Consider the following 20,195-nt stretch of genomic DNA (forward strand, 5'->3'; position numbering starts at 1 on the left):
TAAAGACATACATTTATACACACATACATGCACACACACACACACACACACACCGCCTCTGCCTTGGCTAGTCATCTCTGTCTAATTAGGAGGCAATAATCCGCTAGAGAAGAGTCATCAAATTCAGCCAAAAACAAACAGTCTATGAGCAGAAATGCATGCGTGCATTTTACCCTGCACCCACCCCCCCACCACACACACACATACACACACCTATAAGTCCACACACACACACAAATACAAATGCACAAATTGTCCAACTGCTTTGCAAATGTCACCCTTACATAAGCACCATTAGGGAAGAATAACATTAGCGGAGAAGAAGGGAGTGTGTCTTTGTTGTGCCTTTGTTTCTGTAGATTTGTTTCAACAAAGCCATTAAACATTCATTGCTTCGGCAGTGACTTGAGGTGGCTTCCCTGGCAGCAGATAGCTAGCCACTTTAGAAGAGGCTTGAGCTAAAAATAGCTTAGTGTTCCCCATGCATAATGAATGGCCAGAGACAGCGCTAATGCTAGCTCTTTCCAGGAGCGATCTGCTACGCTCCGTTTGGTCGTCTCAGCTCTCCCGTCGTTCCGAGGGAGCGTTCCCAGACAGGTGCTCCGAGCCAGACAGTATTCCCATATAAACATTCGCAGACCAATTCCCAGCCAATCCTCGGCAACAACGTTCCGTTCCCATTCACCTGTCACGCTTCACTAGGAACACAAGTCATGTCTGTCCACCTGTTAGCTTAGGTAATGGTGGACTACTTTAGAGGAGCACACACACACGCACACACACACACAAATACGCACACACACACGCAGCATGCAGTTTCCTGAGGATTATCTCGCTGTGGTCAGTTTCTGCCTGGCTTGGTAAGGCTCATTTCCTGCCCAGCATCTACTCTCTCCAGGACCACACCAAACACATATTCAGACAGGCATGCACTTTCACAGCACATGCATAAACAGTCGCCGGTTATAGGTGTTTTATTTGCTCGCAGCCATCGCTCGCCTCGCCTGCATGCCAGGGTATGTTTATGCAGTGCCAGACTGACACTCTGAACTCATTTAGGCCGATTTTAATGGATGCCCAAAGCCAAGGACTCTCTCTGCACACCATTAGATCGGCAGTCCTGGCTTGGAAAAGTAGCACTTTCATCCGAATGTTGTTGTTCTCCCATCCAAATATCTCCCTTTCACCCTCTAAGCTCTCATCAGTTTACCCTTTTTTACCCTGTGTCTCTTTAACTTTCTACGTGCCTTCGTCTCTGTCTCCCTTTCACTCAATTCCCCCCTATCCCCATCTATTTTTACTGGTGTGTTCTAGCTGCTTTCTTTTCTCTCTCCTTTTTTTCATGCACGATGTCTCATTAAACAACTTCAAGAAGTCAAAGTTTGGCTTTCTCTCTCTCCCCCCTCTCTCTCTCTGCTCCCATTTGCCTATTTGTGCCTCTTCTTCTTTTTTTTTCTTTCCCAGCTTTTCCGTCATTGTTTTCTTTCTTTGTCTGTCTTGCTCGCTGTCTGCGCGTACAAGCTCAGCAGAGACTGAAAGAAGCCCCACAACAGAAAGTGTGGGTGTATACGAACAAGAATGAGAGAAAGAGAGAGTGCGCCTGCGAGCCTCACTCTCCCTCTTTGCCAGTGTCTGCCATTAGGGTGTCAGTGGCAGAGTGAATTTATTTGCTGTGCGGTTACTGGGCTAATGATTGATGTTGCCCCAGCAAACAGTAAACCAATTAGAAGGCTGATGTAACGTCATTTTAAAAGCCTCCTAATCACGTTGCTCTTGAACCTGGGACCCGGGCCTTCCCTAATGAAGATTTATACTGGATCAAAGGAGAGCCTAACGCCATTAACAATAGATTGTATTCCACCAAAAATCACATTAGGACTTCTCTGCCCACCCCTCTCCCTCCCATCAGGCCTTTGCTAAATATATCTACTGATTACAAGTGCAGATGCACAGAGGAATGGAGAAACAAGGGAAGAGCGGGAAAGGGAGGCATAGAGTTGCCCCACAGTAGCTAATTGTTGAGAATAAATGCGTATACTGATGAACAGCCTCATCACTGCAGACGTTTGCACGTGCATGTGTACGCGCACATAGCGTAAGAGGAGAAAAATAGTTGTGAGGTGCTGATATAAGCACACGAGGCCTCTAACAGTCAACAAGAAGGGCCCGGTGATGAAAGAGAAAGCTTAAAGCCGGGGAAACTAACTAGTTTGTCTTTGCTACGCTGATCCTCCTGCTGGCACTTAAAATTCATCATCCCCTTACCTTTCACTTTCCAGTGGATTATTAATGTCATATGGAAAATAACTACAAGCACACCTACTCAGTGGCAACCAAGCTGCACTCTGCAGAGTGTAGGGGGTTGCTTCCCCTTGCATCATTGTTTTTTTTTTTTTTTTTTTGGTTAAGGTGGGAGGGTTACATTTAAAACGCAATCCATTAACGAATCAGCAATTGTCAGTCTAGGATTGTCACATGTGCCACAAAAAAATAAAAGGAAGACAGGGTTTTTTATTAGTTCTTTTTATGCTTATGCAACAACTGATTTAAAAATCATAAACAGTTTTTTATTACAATCAGTGTCATATAACGATTACCTGATGCTGTAATTGTTTGCTTTGAATTCATCCAAGAATGATCCAAATTAAAGGTTTTACGTCTTCCCAAGAAAACCATCTATTACTGGCCACAAATTTTATTTTTTACATTCTCTTATTATTCTAAAGCAATCACAGTAAAAACGTCCCCTCGGTTTGATTTCCAGCCCTGCAAACAAACGCTGACTTCAGTGGAATGCAGAGAAGCAGAAACAAATGGCCAGAGCCGAACAAGATGTGACATTAAATTAAAGCGCAGCATTGCTTGGCATTTTACTGAACGACTAAATCAGATCAGGAAATGGACACATGATGAGGTAATGCATCGACTCAGGTGATGGATGGCATATTGATGCAAACATTAAAATGAAAAAAAAAGAGAGAAGAGAATGAAAGGATGGTTGAATGGAGCGCTCTCTTACCAGTGGACGAGGGCTGGGCCCGGAGCAAGTATGAATCCTCCGGGTGGGGCTCCAGGTGAGAGTGGGTGGAGTTTTTCTCCAGCAGGGGCACCTGGCATTCCCTGATCGGTGGAGACGGGCCAGGGGAGGGGTGGTGGGGGGCGGACGAGGAGGACGGGAGGGACGGAGGGAGCAGGGTGGAGGAAGAGGTTGGAGGGAGTGGACGACCTGGAGGATGGAGGGACAGAAAGAGAGGGGGGGCAGAGAAGGACGGAGCGGACGTTAGACAAAACAGATGGCATTGTCTGACAGTGATACAGGGGCCTGCTCACAGAGGCAACCTGAATGGGAGACGTGGATATTTTTAATGAGGAGATGCCACAATTTTTTTAAGGGCCCTGTTCACTCAAATTACAGGTAACTTAATACCTCTGGGATCAATCCAAATTTTACGGTAACTATATCTGAATTTTTTTTAAAGTTTTATTGGTATTACTGATTACTGGTTGGACAGAGATAATGCAAATGTGTTTGTCTTTGTTGGGAAATAAAATAAAAATTAAGATCAAAATGTCTCTGAATGAGAGGTTTTATTTTTTGTGTTTTACTTAATTTGAGCTAACCTTAACCTTTAAGGCTTAAAAATCTGCACACGGATAGAAACACCTGCTGCACACACGCTGTACTCAACAAAGCTATCTGGTTAACCCCTAATTAAACTTGCTTCTTTGAGCATCCCCCTGATATTAACAATGTAGAACATGCTGGGTACAATCACAGAAGGCTGAGACACAGAGAACGATCAGCGCAGATCTCCTAAGTGCATTAATGAGTACAAAAAAAGTTTCCTTTCAAGTCATGACAATTTTAGTGCCGTTTTCTCATTTTTTTAAACGAAATATTGATATAAGCGGTTTAAAGCCATTCATAGTACTATGTGCACACGCACACACACATATATACATACATGTTTTTCATACACATGCCAAAAATGACACAGGATGCTATCTACTCCTGTAAACACCTAAAATGACCAAATGAAGCAACAGGTGCATACTGAATTGACCAACAGTGCAATTTATAAGCATCTGTTATTTTGTCATTAAAAGAGTCCTGCTTCAAAACCAATGGTAGAAGACTTCTGCTAGGACCTACATCCATGATACGATTGTCCTCTACATGGGTAAGACAAAAGAAAGTTAACAGCCAAGTCTTTAAATAGTAGGAGCCATGGGATGCGTGGACACAATCAGGCTGTCCCGTACACCAGAGAGAGAAGAGTGGGATGGAGAGAATTCACTCTACTCTCCAAAGGTTTGGAATCAAGGACAAAGACAAATCTAATAAATTCTATTTAGAGACGGCTCAAAATATAGAATAATTATGTCTGCCATATTTGCAGCTCAATCAATCAACAATATGATAAGAATGAGGCCACTGAGTCCAGTCAATCCGCAGAAGGACTCAGGTTATTATAACTACTAATTAGATAGTCGACCGAAGACTTTTTAACACAATCGTTTATTTTCTCCTCGTTCAAAGTAAGATCCCTTGTCAGCCAGCCATGTTTTTTTTTCTTCTTTACAATAACAAATTATCCATTTTTTCTCCCCCAAAGTTTAAGTGTGTGGGGGAAAGCGGTCTAGTTCATCTCCAGTTCTACAAACTTCATCTATTTGTTCGTTTGTCGCTGACGACTTCACCGGGAAAATCGAAAACACAGCCTTTCAGTCTCCTTTCTCTTTCTTTTCACACAGAACAAAAACAGTCAGCAACATAGCAGGAGAAAGACAGAAAAGCATTGAGACCTTGGAGAAAAAGAAAAGATAGCTGCACATTCATCATTGCACTATCTCCCCCCCTTTCTTTTTTTTCCCTTACTGGCGCTCCTTCAGAATACAGATGTGGTGTGATTGTAATTTGACAGCATTCATCTTCCCATCACAGAGCATTGACAGGAATCAAAAACTGCAAAGGGCATGATAGATCGGGGGGGCATGGTGGGCTTTTTTTTCAGTGACAATGCAATTTTGCTCGCCTCGGGGGGGAAACGGCACCTGGGCGAGGGAGGGGAGAAAGATCAATGCAGACATCACTTAAGAAACAAAGCGGTTGGACATATTTGTTGGCTAACGCGCCCTTCTATGCGGCATCAAAATGAAACGCATTAATCATGGTAAATACACCTTTGACTCCAGGTGTTGTCGCAGCTTTTGCAGAGATTTATTTGATAGAAACAGAGACAGACTGATGCCTCCATCCTGCTGTCCAAACTGCTCCAGCTCAGAGCTTTGCGTCATGGAAACCAGAGCTAGGATCGATCCACAGCCCCACGTTAACTACACCCCAGAGACATGCTAGCCTTGTCTTCTGTTTAGGTATGTGTGTGTGTCTCTGTGTGTGTGTGTATGGTCAATCTCATCAGAGCAAACAGAGAAAAATGGATAAACAATGGCAAAGCAAACACTGTGGCCGACAGGAGGGAAAAGGGGAGGGACAGAGAGGGACAGGCAGAGACGGATGGAGAGAAGGGGATGCAGGTGGGGGGAGACAGTGAGGTTACAGGGTTAACCGGGGAAATCAAGACCAGGAGAGACAGACAGAGAGCGAGAGAGGTATGGAGGGGGTTTGGGGGACAGTCAAGAAGCTATGAGCTGACAAAACTTATTGCCAATAAAAAGGAAAAAAATGCGAGGAAGAAAGCAATAGAGGAAGGGAATTAGGAGGGGAAGAGGCAATAAGAGGGGACTGAGCAAGATGGAGGACAGGAACAAAACGAATAAAGAGGTAAAGGGGGAATAAGCCACCGATACGAGCAAAAAAAAAAAAAAAAGGCCCAATGATCTACATGAAGTGACTCTTTAAAGAATGATGAGAGGGGACCTAGTGATTTGCATATTTCACAAAGCCTACAATGAGGCTACCAGTGACCACTGGCAATAAAAAAATGGCAAATGTGTTGCAGCACACCTTGCAGAAGAAGAAGAAGCAGAAGAAGAAACATGCATGTTTTTATCGCGGATCCACACAGCTGTGTCTGTGTGTGTGAGAGCTCGTGCACATGCTGTTATTAATATTCTAAATGCCTTTAATCACAAAAAAAGGAAAAATTGCACTAGTTGGCCAAAAGCAATTAAGGGAACTTTAATCTCCTTAGCAATTATGCTGTGGGGCATCCTTAACTCAGTCATTTCTGCCCGCTACATTTCTAGAAAGGTCAGTGGAAATTGCTTTGTGTTATTAGAACAAAGACTTGGCAATGAGCTCACGTGGTTCTCCTGACGATTTGTTCATTGCCATCCTTCAGCCGCCTCCCTGGCCATCTGTATACATCTCTCAGTCCTCCTCTCCCTGTGCCCGTCTCTCACTCACTTTGAATCTACAGCTCTCTCGCGTAAGTGTTGATTAGTGTGAAAAAGAAGCGTATCATGGGGGAGAATCTAGACTGTAGCATTGTATTAGAAGTATTAGCAGTGTCCCTTGATGATTTGTGTACAATGTAAAACACAAGACACACACGTGTGCACATGCACACAGTCGTCATTAGTTTGTTCCGCGGGCACCAGGCTTTGAGTTGCTTGTATGAGTCATACAAGTGTATAAGCTTTGCCTGTTGCTGAGCTACTGCATGTGAATGAGCGAATGAGTTTAGCATCGTCTATTGTTTCTCCGTGAAGCCATTCCTTACTCTGCAACGGCATTATACATGAGGCATAATTCTGCTAGTTGGCTGCTCAATGCTTTCCCTTCCCTTCTCTTCCCCGTCCTTGCCTTCCTTTCCGTCCCTCCCTCCCTCCTGCCTCAATCCGTCCATCCGTCCACCCATCTGGCTGAGGTGAGGAGCGGTAGGCCGAGGGAGAGGAGAGCAGAGTGGAGCGAAGGATGGAGCGACAGCTGGAGCCCAGTCAGACAAGGAGAGACAAATTACCCCTCTAACGAGAGCCATTCATCATCTCTTCATCTCTCCCTTCATTCATCCCTCTCTTCCTCCACACCTCTACGTGCGGCGCGGTGCACCTGAAAAGCGCGCCGATCTGCCACACAACTTCACACTTGACGATGTTTCTCATTTAGTTGCTACTCGAGCGCGGAAAAGTCAATCAGCACGTGCTCCTAAAAAGATGACGAGGGGTAAAAAAAAAGGTAGAAATAACGAAAAGAAAAGAGCGGGGGGAAAACAACAAGATGAGTGAAATGATTGAATGAGCTATGCGCCGGGAAAGAGGGAGGAAAAAGAAGCGACACACCCATGCTGGCACATGCAGAGACTCATTACCATGGCTGCTGTCAGCACAGATGTTGGACTGAGGGGGTGCTGTCAGTCAGTGTGTGCCTAACTATGCACATATATGTGTGTGCGCGCGTACGATAGTGCCTGACAGTGATCTGAGGGCTATTTAGACAGCTGTTGACACAATGGGCCCTTTTCTCTATTTATCCATACAGTTCAGTCTATCTCCTCCATCTCATCTCTTCCTGTTCCTCCCCTCTCTTCCTATTTCTCAAGTTCTCGCCTCCTATTTCCTCTTATTCATTGCTTATTAATATTACACATTTAGCTTGACTTGCAAGCTTGCGACTTGCAAGACGCACACCTGTTGTTGTTGTGAGCAACAACTGGATGTGGAAGTCTATCCAGGAATGGCCTGCTTTATGCGTCCTCCCACATCCACCCCCTCTATTCTTTCCTTTCGTAATCAGCGCCATTGCTGAAAATGAGTGATAAAATGAGTAAAGTGGAAAGGGAGAGATGAGAAGATGATTCAACAGACGTGTTTTAATTAATAAAGTTGGGCTTTCATTGCCTAAAGAGATGATTGTATCACTGGCTCCCTCTTTGATGTGTAACAGAGTGTCTGGGTTTTTCTCTGCCCTAGAGCTCTCCTCTGCTTGTGCTACGCTTCTTTCTTTCATCTCGCCAGCATCACTTTGTCGCTTCGCAAGTGTAGGGGCCGTCTTCCCAAACACACAGATCCTCCACGGACACACAAACAGCCCGGGGCTGTGGCTGAAGATGTCTTTCAGTAGGGGAAAAGGGTGCTATCCAGACTTCAGGGCATGACTCAGAGTCTTCTTCTGGTTTACTCAGAGTACATCGGTCCAAGTTCTCATAGTTTCTCTCAAAAAAATCAGATGTTTTGAAAATTGAAGGTTCTGAGAAAAAAATTATCTAATTTTCTGTTCGCTCTCCGTTTTTCTGCTCCCATGCACAAAAAAAAATTTATTCCAGACCACACGTTCACACAGTAAAGATCTGAACTAACTTTGAGCTGGATGCTAATCATCACTATTAATGAAATCAAATAACATTTGAGTTGTGGGTTCTCACTCAAGCATTTCTAAGAATCTTTAATTTAAATAGAGCTTAAACTGAGCATATCCATTAATGTTATCTACTTGTTTTAACAGTTTTTTGTTCACTCTCAATCGGCAACCACCGATTTCTCACTAGTCTGTTTTTCTGCTCCCATTCAAACATGAAGTATTTATTCTGGAGTCACTGAAGACCGAATGTTCAAACTGTAAATATCTGAGCCAACTTTGAGCTGGATGTCATTCAACATGATTAATTAAATCAATAAGAATTAACTCGCTTACTCAAAAACGATTTGAATAAGCGAGTTCTCAGTGTAGGCTTAAAAAAACCCGTCACGTGTTAATGTCATCTAGATTTAAAAAAAAATTGTTCATTCCCACTGAGCAACAGGTAGCGTTGAAATATTTCAGTGAACTGAAAATAAAGTACGACCACAGTACTTCTATGTACCACTTGGAAATTAGCTTAAAATTACTGGTTTGTATTACATTATGTACTCAATCCTTTAGAGAACAAAGCTTCTACACAATAACTGTTTCTACCAGTCTTTACAATTTTTTTATACGTTTTTTAATAACTAAACATTTCGCAAAAATTTGTATTACTGATTTTATAAGCCTGTGACTGAGTGTCACCACTCTGACTATTGACTATATGAAAATGGAATATTGATTGAAAAATACTCAGTAACTTGATGCAGCTGGTCAACACAACCAGCACAAGGAGGCTTGTGAAAATGAATTAGTGAATTTGTAAAGAGCCTAACTCCACCTTCCAATTCCAAGCTACCATGATGTTGGAACTAAGAATATAACAAATACAACCAGTTAGCAACCAGTTGTGTTAAATCCTGTATTACAAAGACGTTTGACAGATGAGTGACTCGGGTTGATTGCAGCGTGTTGTTAGTGCCTTTGCATTCATAAAATACCGGTAGATGGCAATTATTTGCAGACCTTGGCCGATCTGGCTGAGAGTGATCACATTCACTGTGAGTCAAATCACACACAGAAGTCACCCATAGGTTATTCAACCTCCGAGTAACCAGTTGCTTGCTGCAACTACTTGTAATTGGTCTCAGATGGCACAAAATATTCAATGCAATCAAAGGGCAACCACCGATTTTTACTTAAGACTAATCCAGAAACGAATAAAAACTAAACAGAAATGAGCAAACCCAGTCCAGTTGTTAAGTGAAACTACACACAATTCGAAACAAAAATTAAAAACGGAATAAAAAATTAAATTGAGTGGAAAATACAAACCTAAATGACACATTTCTCATCTGGCCAGATATGCTGTCTAAAACTTGAATGCTGTGAAAATTACAGCCAGCCTCACAGAAGCAGCACAAAAGGAATGAATGAAACTGGGAAAAGAAAGGGGATATGTATGCAGGGAGATGAAAAGTTAAAGGCAGAAATCCTCAAAAGACCTTTACCTTGTTCCATCTTTTCAATCACAAATCAAAAACCACCTCTACAGAAGATGGCTCTGAGGTCACTCAGAAGTAATAGGTTCTGATGATTAGTGGCCTCTTAACAATATCCTTTGGCCTTCATATAATGTGAAGTGCACTGGGATAATGGAAACCAATTACAAACTAATGTCAACAGAACTTTGAAAAGAAAGGCAAGGAGATGATGAATTGAATAACAGTGTTGATGGTCTCATCAAGGACTATTCTACGAAGGAACAGAGACAGACACAGACCTCAGAAGTCTTTGTGTGTCGTACTTGACCACCGCAACATAGTACTGACTGATTGAGCTTTGCTGTGCTTTAAAACCTATACAAATACAAAAACCTATATTCACCTAAACAAAGTGCAAAGATAGTGGACAGGATGGAGAACTGAAGATGAACTGCACAATGCTCCCAGGGGATTAAACAGAAAGGAGCATTGTATAGATCAAAAAGGTGGAGGCCAGAGTCGACAGCTTTTACAGCAAGCCTGACCACAAATGCACGTGGATACATTTGCATGCACACAGTCGTATAGTATGCTACAGTGTGCTGCAGAAAAACAAATGATGCAGGCCATGAATTCTAACAAAATACTTCCCAGATTATTCCACCGTCTGCTTCAGGAGGTCCTTTCTCACTCCTGTCAAGAAACATTTTTTTGTTTTTGTTTTTATTTTCTACCAGGGATACGAGAGCAGACCCAGCTTGACACAAAACAATACACTCGACCTTTAGCCCCAGCAGCACAAATGCAGTCGAGCATCTTTCAGCGTCTGCTAATTGAAACATGCCTCCCTGTTGCGGAAATGTGCAAGAGTGTGTCGTGTGTGTGTCTGTGGCTATACATAGCATTAGGATGCTACAGCACAGTCATGCTGTCCACTGTCAGAGATGTCCACTGTGTAACTTGGGGCAACCACGCAGGCTGCATTACCATATAAATTACATCCATGTTGCTGCTCCTGCTGTGGATTGATGGTATTGTTATGGATTCTACGCATTGGAGCCTCATTGAAAACAATCAAAATAAATAGCCTACTCCTCCCACATCAATGCAAACACACGCACAGATGCATGAGCAAGCGCACTTCACCACAGCTGCACGTGCACAAACACAATATACGTGCATGGGAAGCACAAAAATACGGCCAGACCTTCAACCTAAGGTGAAGAGCTATAGATAGCTATCCTCTCAGCTTTCCATTAACTCTGAACATGCTCAGTAATTGCTGAAAGGAGCAGATCTGCACAGGGCGACATTTCTGTGCAGAAAAGTCGGTTTGCTTGTGTGTGTGTGTGTGTGCGTGTGTGTGTGAGTCGTTTGCAAAAACCCGTATCAATACATCACTTTTGTGCTGCTGCTGTGCTCACTAAGCAACCCATTGCCTATTAATGAATCAATCTGATCCAAGCAGAAAAAGTGGACATGTCAGGGAAGAAAACACAATAAATTATTAATCAACAAAATCACCAAAAATTATGCATACGGCATATATTAAATCTTGTATTTATACAGTTCTAATTTGCAGCAACAGTTGTCTCAAGGAACTTTGCACTGTAATGTAAAGAGCTGTCAATATTAAAGGAAAGAAACCCAGCAATTTGCTGTGACAGTTGAAAGAAAAAAAAAACTCAATTTCAATAGGAAGAAACTTCGCTCAAATCCAGGCTCGGGGAGGTCAGCCATCTGCCTCGAGCAGTCGGGGTGATGTGAGAGAAGTGCTGTTGCCATGGTTGGGAGGGGGGGGTGCTTGGTCTGCAACAATGTTTAGGTGGGTGGTATGTGTGAAAGGAACATCCACATGGATGCCAGGACAGAAAGTTTGCCATTAACGTTGCATTGCCTTGCAGCAGAATGATCAATGTCGTTCCCTTAACGTGCCAGCAGTTTTAACATCGTGCCTGATCTGTGCAGATATGTGAACAGAGTAACAAGAACCACACAAAACACATCCTCAATATGACATTGAATAAAAGCCGGCGTTTAAAAATGGCACCCAATTATTTTCAGTTTCATTCCTATTATAAAACGAAGACAAGTGAAACAAATATTACATCTGAATAATAGAAAAAGCACTTTTTCTGTATTAAATCCAAAAGATTTCGTGGCACCAGCAAAGCTGCTTCCATGTTTTCGCACTTGAGAGAAGGGCCGAGAGTCACATATGGACAAAGTCTTTGATTACCGGAGATAGCACTTGGTCTTGGCACTTAGTGTAGCCACTGACAAAAACAACAGAAACCTGCCTGCAGCTTTGGACATTAAATTTATATTCTATCTGGAAGTCCAATATCTGTGTTTGTTATTTCCACTGGAGAAAGCTTTTAGATGCTGCAGTAGAAAAATCAGTGGGGTGAAAACCTGGGCAGACAGAGCTTTCCCTCCAATCTTCCATGCTGCTGAATCACTCGCAGAAGTGTTTAGTGGCGTGTGGAAAAATTGTGAACCTGGTACAAGCTAGGGACATGAATTAGGAGTAGAAGCAGAAATTAAATTCAACATGTCTATGTGCTTGCCATGCAAAAAAAGGAGAAAAAAGGTGAGTTACAGTTAATTTAATGTAATTAGCTGTAATTAATGTTTACTAAAAGATAAAAATTGGACAGTTTCACTGTTCTGATAAAGATCAAGGTAAGAAAGAAGCTTCACCAAAAAGAAGAAGAAGAAAAAAATTCACTGCTCAAAACATTCTCACTAATAAGCACTTAAATGTGAGTCACCCAAGCTTGAATTAAATGTTTACACCATTTCCAGACAGCCTTAATTTCCACACAGCTAATAATTAGGTCTTCTTCTGTGGTGGATAGAGAATGTGCTTATTTTTATTAATTACATGAGGCCAGTGCAAAAAATAAACTCAAATCCTGCATTACCCACAATCATCCGAAATTAATACTACACTCATTAAAAATCAAGTGTTTGTGGAATGCATCATAAAAAAAAGCAACTAAAGAAATAAAGTGCACAAATAATACAAAAACACACATTCAGCTACATACCATACCTGGTTATATTAACACATAAGCAGGTAACTGCACAAATACCTATTCAGCACAGCTCTACAAAAACATCAGCCATTGTGGTGTGGTTACTATGACGAGCTAAATCTTTAAAGAGCACAAAAAGGACAGAAAGATGCAGAAAAACAGAGCAGAACAATTAAAGAGCAGAAAAAGAATCCAAAAGAAGAACAAAAAAAGAGAGCGAGAGCCAGGGGAGAAAGAAGAGATGGAAAGCGATCCGTTTGGTGCACGCTAGTTTGCGACCTTGTGCAATCGGAGATAGCGCGTTTAACTGGAAAGTCGTGAATCAACTCAATTTCAATCACACTCTTTTGTGTGAGTTGTTACATTATTTGATGTATGTGTGTGAGACAGTGGGCTTGTGAGGCTGAGTCAGCAGTGTCTCCTTTGACGATAAAGCACACACACTCACACTAACACACACATGCACAGAACCCTCTACGTTGGGATCAGCCAAAAGAGGGATGATGTATTTAGAGCCAGTGGATAATGGCTGTACTGTGGCCTGTTGCTGAGAGAAACCTCTTCTCTCTTTGATGTTCTGCAGTCTCTATTTATAGTAACAACAGAAAAAAGGACTGAGAGAGCTGGAAAACACATAGGCCACATTTTGTTCTCACTAACTAGCTTACTGTTGAGCATTGTGCTCTCTCTGAGCAGGCGGTAGTGTCTCAACACTCCTGGCAGAATTTACAGAGCCGCTGGCACCTCGGTTTAGACACATCCTGCACCTTGGAGCAGTGAAGTTATTTATCAGACAGATACAGCATTGTTGAATTTGCAGTTTGCTAGTGCTGCTGCAAATTCTGGTATCGATCTGACACCAAGTAAAGTCAAGGCCGGTTTTGCCGATATCAATACCGATAGTTTTTAACCTATAAAGGCAGCTTATGTAGGTGAGAGCTGCGTGTCATAATTTATGATATGACTCATCGTTAATTTTCAAATTATGAACACATTTTAATGACCACTATATCACTGTGATTTTTACCTTCCACATTAGTCAACACAACAAGAAATTCCTTTAACCCTCCTCTTGTGTTAGGGTCGGCACCGACCCATTTTAAATTTCAAATGCATAAAAAAAAACACACACATTTGTTTATTGTATCAAGGCTTTTTGACTTTGTCAGGAACCTCTATTTCTACAAAATAAAACAAAAAAAAATCTTTTCACTAAATTATAAAATGCACTAGTTGAAATTATGACCTTTGTGTTGTTAGGGTCGGTTTCGACCCAGGTATAATATTATGAGTATAAAGCAATAATTAAAGCCAAAACTGAAATCATAAGTGAACTATCAGCTAAAACACTGACACCAAGCTCCTCTCCTAATCATATGAGCTTTAGGGGATTCTTATTTTGCGTGTTTTTCCCAGTATACCTGCACAAAAACAAAACAAAATAAAGAGGCCTTGTCAAGACATGTGAGGTGAATTCACTCATTTGAGTGGCCATTTGACTTCCAGAGTGCACATTTACAATTTCCAGCATACAAAAATGAGAAGAAGATTTACAATGAGCCAAGTTCTGGATCATATTGTAGGTTAAAATGAAGGAGAGGACACAGAGCAGCACAGCGATTCAGATGGGCAGGTTTCTAAGGAGGAAGACAATGTGGACTATCATCCAGAAGACACAGACACATCTGATCAGAGGTGGAGGTCGCTGGTGCTGAAGCTACTCCTGCTGAAAGATTCAAGTCCAAAAATGGTAAGATCTTTTGGAGCTCAGTACCTCATGAGCAGGGCAGCTGCTGCAAATGTCATCAAAATGACCACTGGAATCACAAGGTTTGCTCTGACCAAAGTCAGTGACATCAAGAGATGTTTTGAGCAATTTATGCCATTGTCACTAAAAGGAATCATCATTACTATGATACCCTTTGAAGGAAAAAAAGTCCATGGCGACATGTGGAAAGATATTGATGAGTGTTCTTCTTCTTGCTGGAGTGTACAGATGCTGCAATGAGGCCACTGATAGTCTATTGGACGCATTGACAGGCAGAAATATTTTCTGGGCAACGATGTCACTTCACACATTTGATATCATTTTGATTCAAGAGACCTCGGGTTTGACAACAGAGAGACCAGACCGAGGTCTGACAAGCTTGCTCCAATAAGGGATGTCTGGGAGAGATGGGTGAAGCTTCTTCCGCTGATGTTCATCCCAGGACCAGAGGTCACACTGGATGAACGTCTTGTCCACTTTTCGAGGAAAATGCCCCTTCCGGCAATACAGACCCAGTAAGCCAGGGAAATACGGCAGAAAAATCTGGGCAGCCTGTGATGCAAAAACCAACTATGCCTGGAATGTACAGATTTTCAGAGTCAAAGCTGTGAGTGGCATCCCTGAGAAGAACCAGTGAAAATGTGTGGTCCTCAATATGAGCACTGGACTGCAGGGTCACAATATCAGTTGTGATATTTTATTTTATTTATTTCTGTTTTTTTTTTTTTACCAGATATGACCTCGGACAGGAACTTCACAAAGGAAACTTCAAAAAGACACAGCTGTATCATCAGGAAGTGATAAAAGGCCCACAATTACCCACGACTATAACGGAGGAGTGGACTTCTTCTTTTTTTCAGTTTATATTAAAGGTCTACTGCTGAAAAAAACCCCATGTTTTGTCTTTTCTTGATGTAAATATCTATGGGTCGAAATTGACCCGTAACACCATAGATGTCATTTTGGTTATTAATCTTAAAATGAAAAAATCTATAAAACAGATTTATTTAAGAGATGTGTCCTATACCCCTCAGTAATAGTCAGGTAACACAAAAACCTTTTATTTATTAATATGATTCACTTGAGGTTAATTTTACTATTTTTTTTAATTGAAATCGAGGGGTATTGTGACCAAAAAGACCCAAGAGGCCCACACCAAAGGTATTAAAACCAACATTTTCATGGATAAGGAAGCCTAAAAAGGTAAGCAAGAGAGGAGAAACAAATTGGATGATAATTTATTGTTTTTAGTGTATTTTATAGCTGATTTAATTCACGGGTCAAAACCGACCCGTTAACATAAGAGATGATAACAGAAAGCTAACACAAGAGGAAGGTTAAGCTTTTCATGTATTTTGGAGACGTGGAATGTAAGTGTGCCTGTGTTTGTTTAAATGTGCTATAGGCTATAAATAAAATAGACATTTTCAAATAAATAAATAAATTACACAATTCAGTATGCTACATAGCTAACTTAGAGGACAGAAAGTATCGATCCTGTTGTGCTAGTATCGATCTGATACCGATAGTATCAATATTTGGATTGATCTGCCTGCTTCTACTGTGTGCATTTTTAAGGAGTGAGGCGTACCAGATGGAGGCATGGATTTTACAGCGGCTCTGAAGGTTCACTGTCACAGAGTTCAATCTCATTTGTTTTTTGGATCACTGTGTCTCCTGTGAAACTTTTAGCATGACCACAGTTTCCATCAAAAAGCGGGCGCAATTACTTCATCCGTTTAACCTTTACGTACATTTCTATAAATAGGTCATTATTACAATTTTACCATAATAGACACCCAATTTATTCTCCCTGTTTGAGTTTCATTAAGAAGCTCAGTTAATGGAACTGACATTTTGGATATTACAAAAATATTATTTTGGGTGGATCTCTGACAAATCCTACTGCCCCTTTTGAAATCATCATCACTTGCAGGATGTGCTTAGGAGGCGAGCGTTATCACTGATTGCATTATTAGCTGCTGCCTTAGTAAATCAGATGTTAATTACATGCAGATTGCGAGCTCAAACGGAATAAAAGGTGCAGCAAAAACTTGCTGTCCCACACTCTGCCGCGGCTCTCTCGCTATATCTGGACCTTCTGCTAGTAAATGGTATTATTCTGTCTCCTTATATATGTAGTGTGTGTATATCTACCCTTCTTTCCTACATGATCATGCAATAGTCATACAGCCTTACAATTAGCACAGCTTGCATCAGCTGACATCAGGTGACTCAGAGGAATATGGAAGTCCCTATGCTAATGGACTTGACATGCAGTTGTGCATCTAAGTGTACGCCTGAGTGTGTATTTCGGAGCGCTTGTTTGTGGTCTCCTTTTGCACAAACACTCTCTTGCAAATGTGATGCAACTCCCCAAGGCACAACCTGCAAGCCCTTTCAGCTCACAAACAGTCATGCCCAGCCAAGCAGAGGCAAAAAGCCTTTAGTAGGCACTCTAGGAGACGCACAACAGCCGCACGCTCCACGTTAGACTATTAGGCTCACCTCTCATTGTGAACTAGAGACCTCAGAGACAAATAATAAATGCTAATCTTTATAGGACGAAGCCAAGTCAGTCAGTTTAAGCTGAGAGCGTTGAATGAGATTTTTAATTACTGCATGACCTGGGGTATATTAGCGCATATTAATGAGGATCATTAACCTAGAGGTAACTAAGACCCCTCCTCCTTAACTACAACTGATAGCACCTCTGCTGTGTGCTAAACTATCAGTGTGTGCGTGCATTAAAAAAAGAAAAAGAAAGAAAAAACGTTTCACAGATGGCTTATTCCATCCCAACTGCCTGTCCTTGGTGAAAATAAATAACTACAGTGAATCTCCTTTTACAGTTGAGGAATTATACTGCTGAAAGTGTGAAAAAAGGCTGGGGAAAAAATAAAACAAGTACAGAATACAAAACCTTGGCCTGTAACTTAAATGCTGTTGTGCCCATTTGCTGCAGCACAAAGATGGGGCAGGGAGTGTCATCGTTTTTATGTAGCCTTTGACCAAATAAAAAAAAGAAAAGAAAAAAGAAAAATTCAATGGGCAACAAGTAGGAGCAGCAGAGAGCAAAAAAACAAGACGAAGAGAAAGGCAGAGAAATTTCAATTGACATATGCAAAGGTCAAGGTAATTTCAATGGATAAAGAAGAGGACAAACAGGGGAAAAAAGAGAAACTTTCCTAGTATCTCTCTTGAACTACGAGAGGTTGAGGCGGAACAGAGGAGGTCTTATTTTCCACCCCCTGCAGTGTAAATGTCAGGGCTGATACTGACGTCACCCACCCATCGTTTCTATAACGCCTCCCCCTCTCTGCCGCCCCGGCCCTTTCCTCCAACCACATGTGTCAGCTTCAGTCTTGTAGTGCCATTACACCGCAGTCTCAGTGGTATAGAGGCAGACGCTTTTATCTCATAAGAGGGCAGACCAGCCGTATTTGGCTTGTAACATTTGCTAAGCACACACACACACACACACATTCACCAACTCATTCATGCAAAGACGCCTAATGCGCACACACGCACGCAGACACCCATGCATACGCATAACACTGTCCATTCCTCTCCACTCTCACTGCCTCAGCAGTTTATCCTTTCATCTTTACATAACTGTGAGGTCCCTCGGTGACCTGCTCTAAAAGTAGTTGTTCCACAGAAGACACATGCAACAATCCGCAGTGCAGGGAGGGACCCATCCACCCGAGGCTCGTTTCTCCAACTCTAAATCTCCCTCATTTCTCCACTCAAGCCAGTGCACCAACTGGAAGAAAATACCAATAAGATAATGAGCAGAGGGGCCAGTGTGAGGGGAGTTAGCTGCGCTGGTGCACACACACACACACACACACACGTACACACAGATTTATCTATGAAATATAGGGCAATGCAGCAGAGGGAACAGGACTCCTTTGTGCAGGAAACCCAAAGGAAGAACAAGGCCTGTGTCGTTGAGTGTTCTGGGTGGTTACATACGTGCACAATGGAGCCAATCACTTGAGCTGTGAACTATTCTTTCTGGAGCCGGTATGGAATAATGGGAAATAAAACTGTTCTCCGGTAGCCATTTTCATTATGTAAACTGATGGTAAATGTAATATGGTTGAATGCAGCATTTGCACAGTTTTGCACAGTTTGAGTTTAGACCATGGCAAGTTGGGCTGTGGTTCGTTTTATGTAACTGTGCATCTGAATGTGTGCACCAGCCAGTGTGTGTGTGCATCTTCCTTCAGTACACCATGCATTAATTGCCATTCCCAGTGGTCGTCAAGAGAGCGCAGGACTCCTGGGGGACATCTCCACCTTCATTAGACTCTACTGATCATCACACTGCGGTACCAAGAGAGGGCCTGTTCCTCTCTTTCATCACTCCTTCACTTCACGACTCCCTTGCCTCACGATTTTTATATGTAGCATTATTTCTCAACCAGACCCTGCAGTGTCGTTTTCTTTAAATATTATCTTCATGGCATTTCTGGGTTTATTAAGCTGGCGCAGACAGAAAAAAGGAAGGAGACGCGAGAAGGAGCCTGTGAGAAAGTTCTAGACGAGCTGGCCTTGAATGCAGTTGCTCCGTGTTCGCCCCTGAACTGCTGTACCACTGTGCATCTTTCTCCCTCAATTTGCAATGGCTTATGATTTCACCGTCTCCCCTCTCATCCTTCAATATTTCTGTCACCCCACTCGCGCCCCCTCCCCTCAAACCACCACCCCCCTCCCTCCCTCCCTCGCACTTCCTCTCCGCCCTCATCTCACACGTTCTTTTGCATTTTCATTCCCATCAGCCTTCCTTTCGTCATTATCTCTCAGTTAATACTTCTTACTGTCTCGAATCCCGGTGCAAGTGGTTCTTACCCCCAGGGGGTAAGTTCGCTCGCACTCCACAGACCCCTACAGACATGTAATGCCCCCCCTCCTGCTCCCCACCAACTCCTCCAACTCATCCCTCCGCTCTCTCCTCCCCTCCCTCCTTCTCTCTCTCTCCCCTCCTTTCTCCGCAGTGGATGAGAGACGCCAGCTGGAGGAAACAGAGAGAAATGGGCCCAATTACAGCATTGGGAACTGAAAGTTGGCTAATTAACTCTAATTCGTTAACAAACTGGTTTTTCACCAAGAATCATCTCTCTCTGTCACATGGCATACGCATGCATGAGAATCTGCATTTGCATGCGCTGCCAAAGAAAAGAAGAGAGGCCGAACAGACACCCATCCCCATCTACACGATTGCAGGTACACACGCACACAAATACAGCAAAAAGAAGAAAAAAACCAGCACTCCCTTCCCATTTACACACACACACACACACACACACACACACACACACACACACACACACACACACACACACACACACACACACACACACACACACACAGAAGCTCACATGCCCACACAAGTGTGCGCGGATCCACTTGCTCAGCTGTATTTACTGCAAGGGCAATATGTTGATTACGTTAGAGTGGCTGATTATTGCACAGTGACAGTAAAGGAAACAAATGTCTTTCATAGGCAGGCATCTATCTCTGCGAGAGGGCTTCTAGCTATAGACTATAGCAGCAAATGACTGCGCTGTACCCAGCTATGACAGACAAAAGAAGGAGTGCAGGAAGAGGAGGAGGGGGGGTAAAAAGAAGAGAGTGATTGCACAAATGAT

General features: G+C 42.5%; 1 protein-coding gene across 17 annotated transcripts in view; it reads right to left on the reverse strand.

The window, feature by feature from the left end:
• The window catches only part of tenm2a (teneurin transmembrane protein 2a), a 215,261-nt gene that overhangs the window by 60,754 nt on the left and 134,312 nt on the right, over positions 1-20,195 (reverse strand). For 12 of the 17 annotated variants that reach the window (XM_063490233.1, XM_063490224.1, XM_063490215.1 and 9 more), the window contains one exon: positions 3,020-3,226. The exons of the other annotated variants lie outside the window; for them this stretch is intronic. In XM_063490233.1, coding sequence (XP_063346303.1) covers positions 3,020-3,226 — 207 coding nt within the window. The remainder of the gene's footprint in view (positions 1-3,019; positions 3,227-20,195) is intronic. 17 annotated transcript variants of the gene reach the window in all.

Source organism: Pelmatolapia mariae, linkage group LG2 (assembly GCF_036321145.2).
Source record: "Pelmatolapia mariae isolate MD_Pm_ZW linkage group LG2, Pm_UMD_F_2, whole genome shotgun sequence".
NCBI classification, from domain to species: Eukaryota; Metazoa; Chordata; class Actinopteri; order Cichliformes; family Cichlidae; genus Pelmatolapia; species Pelmatolapia mariae.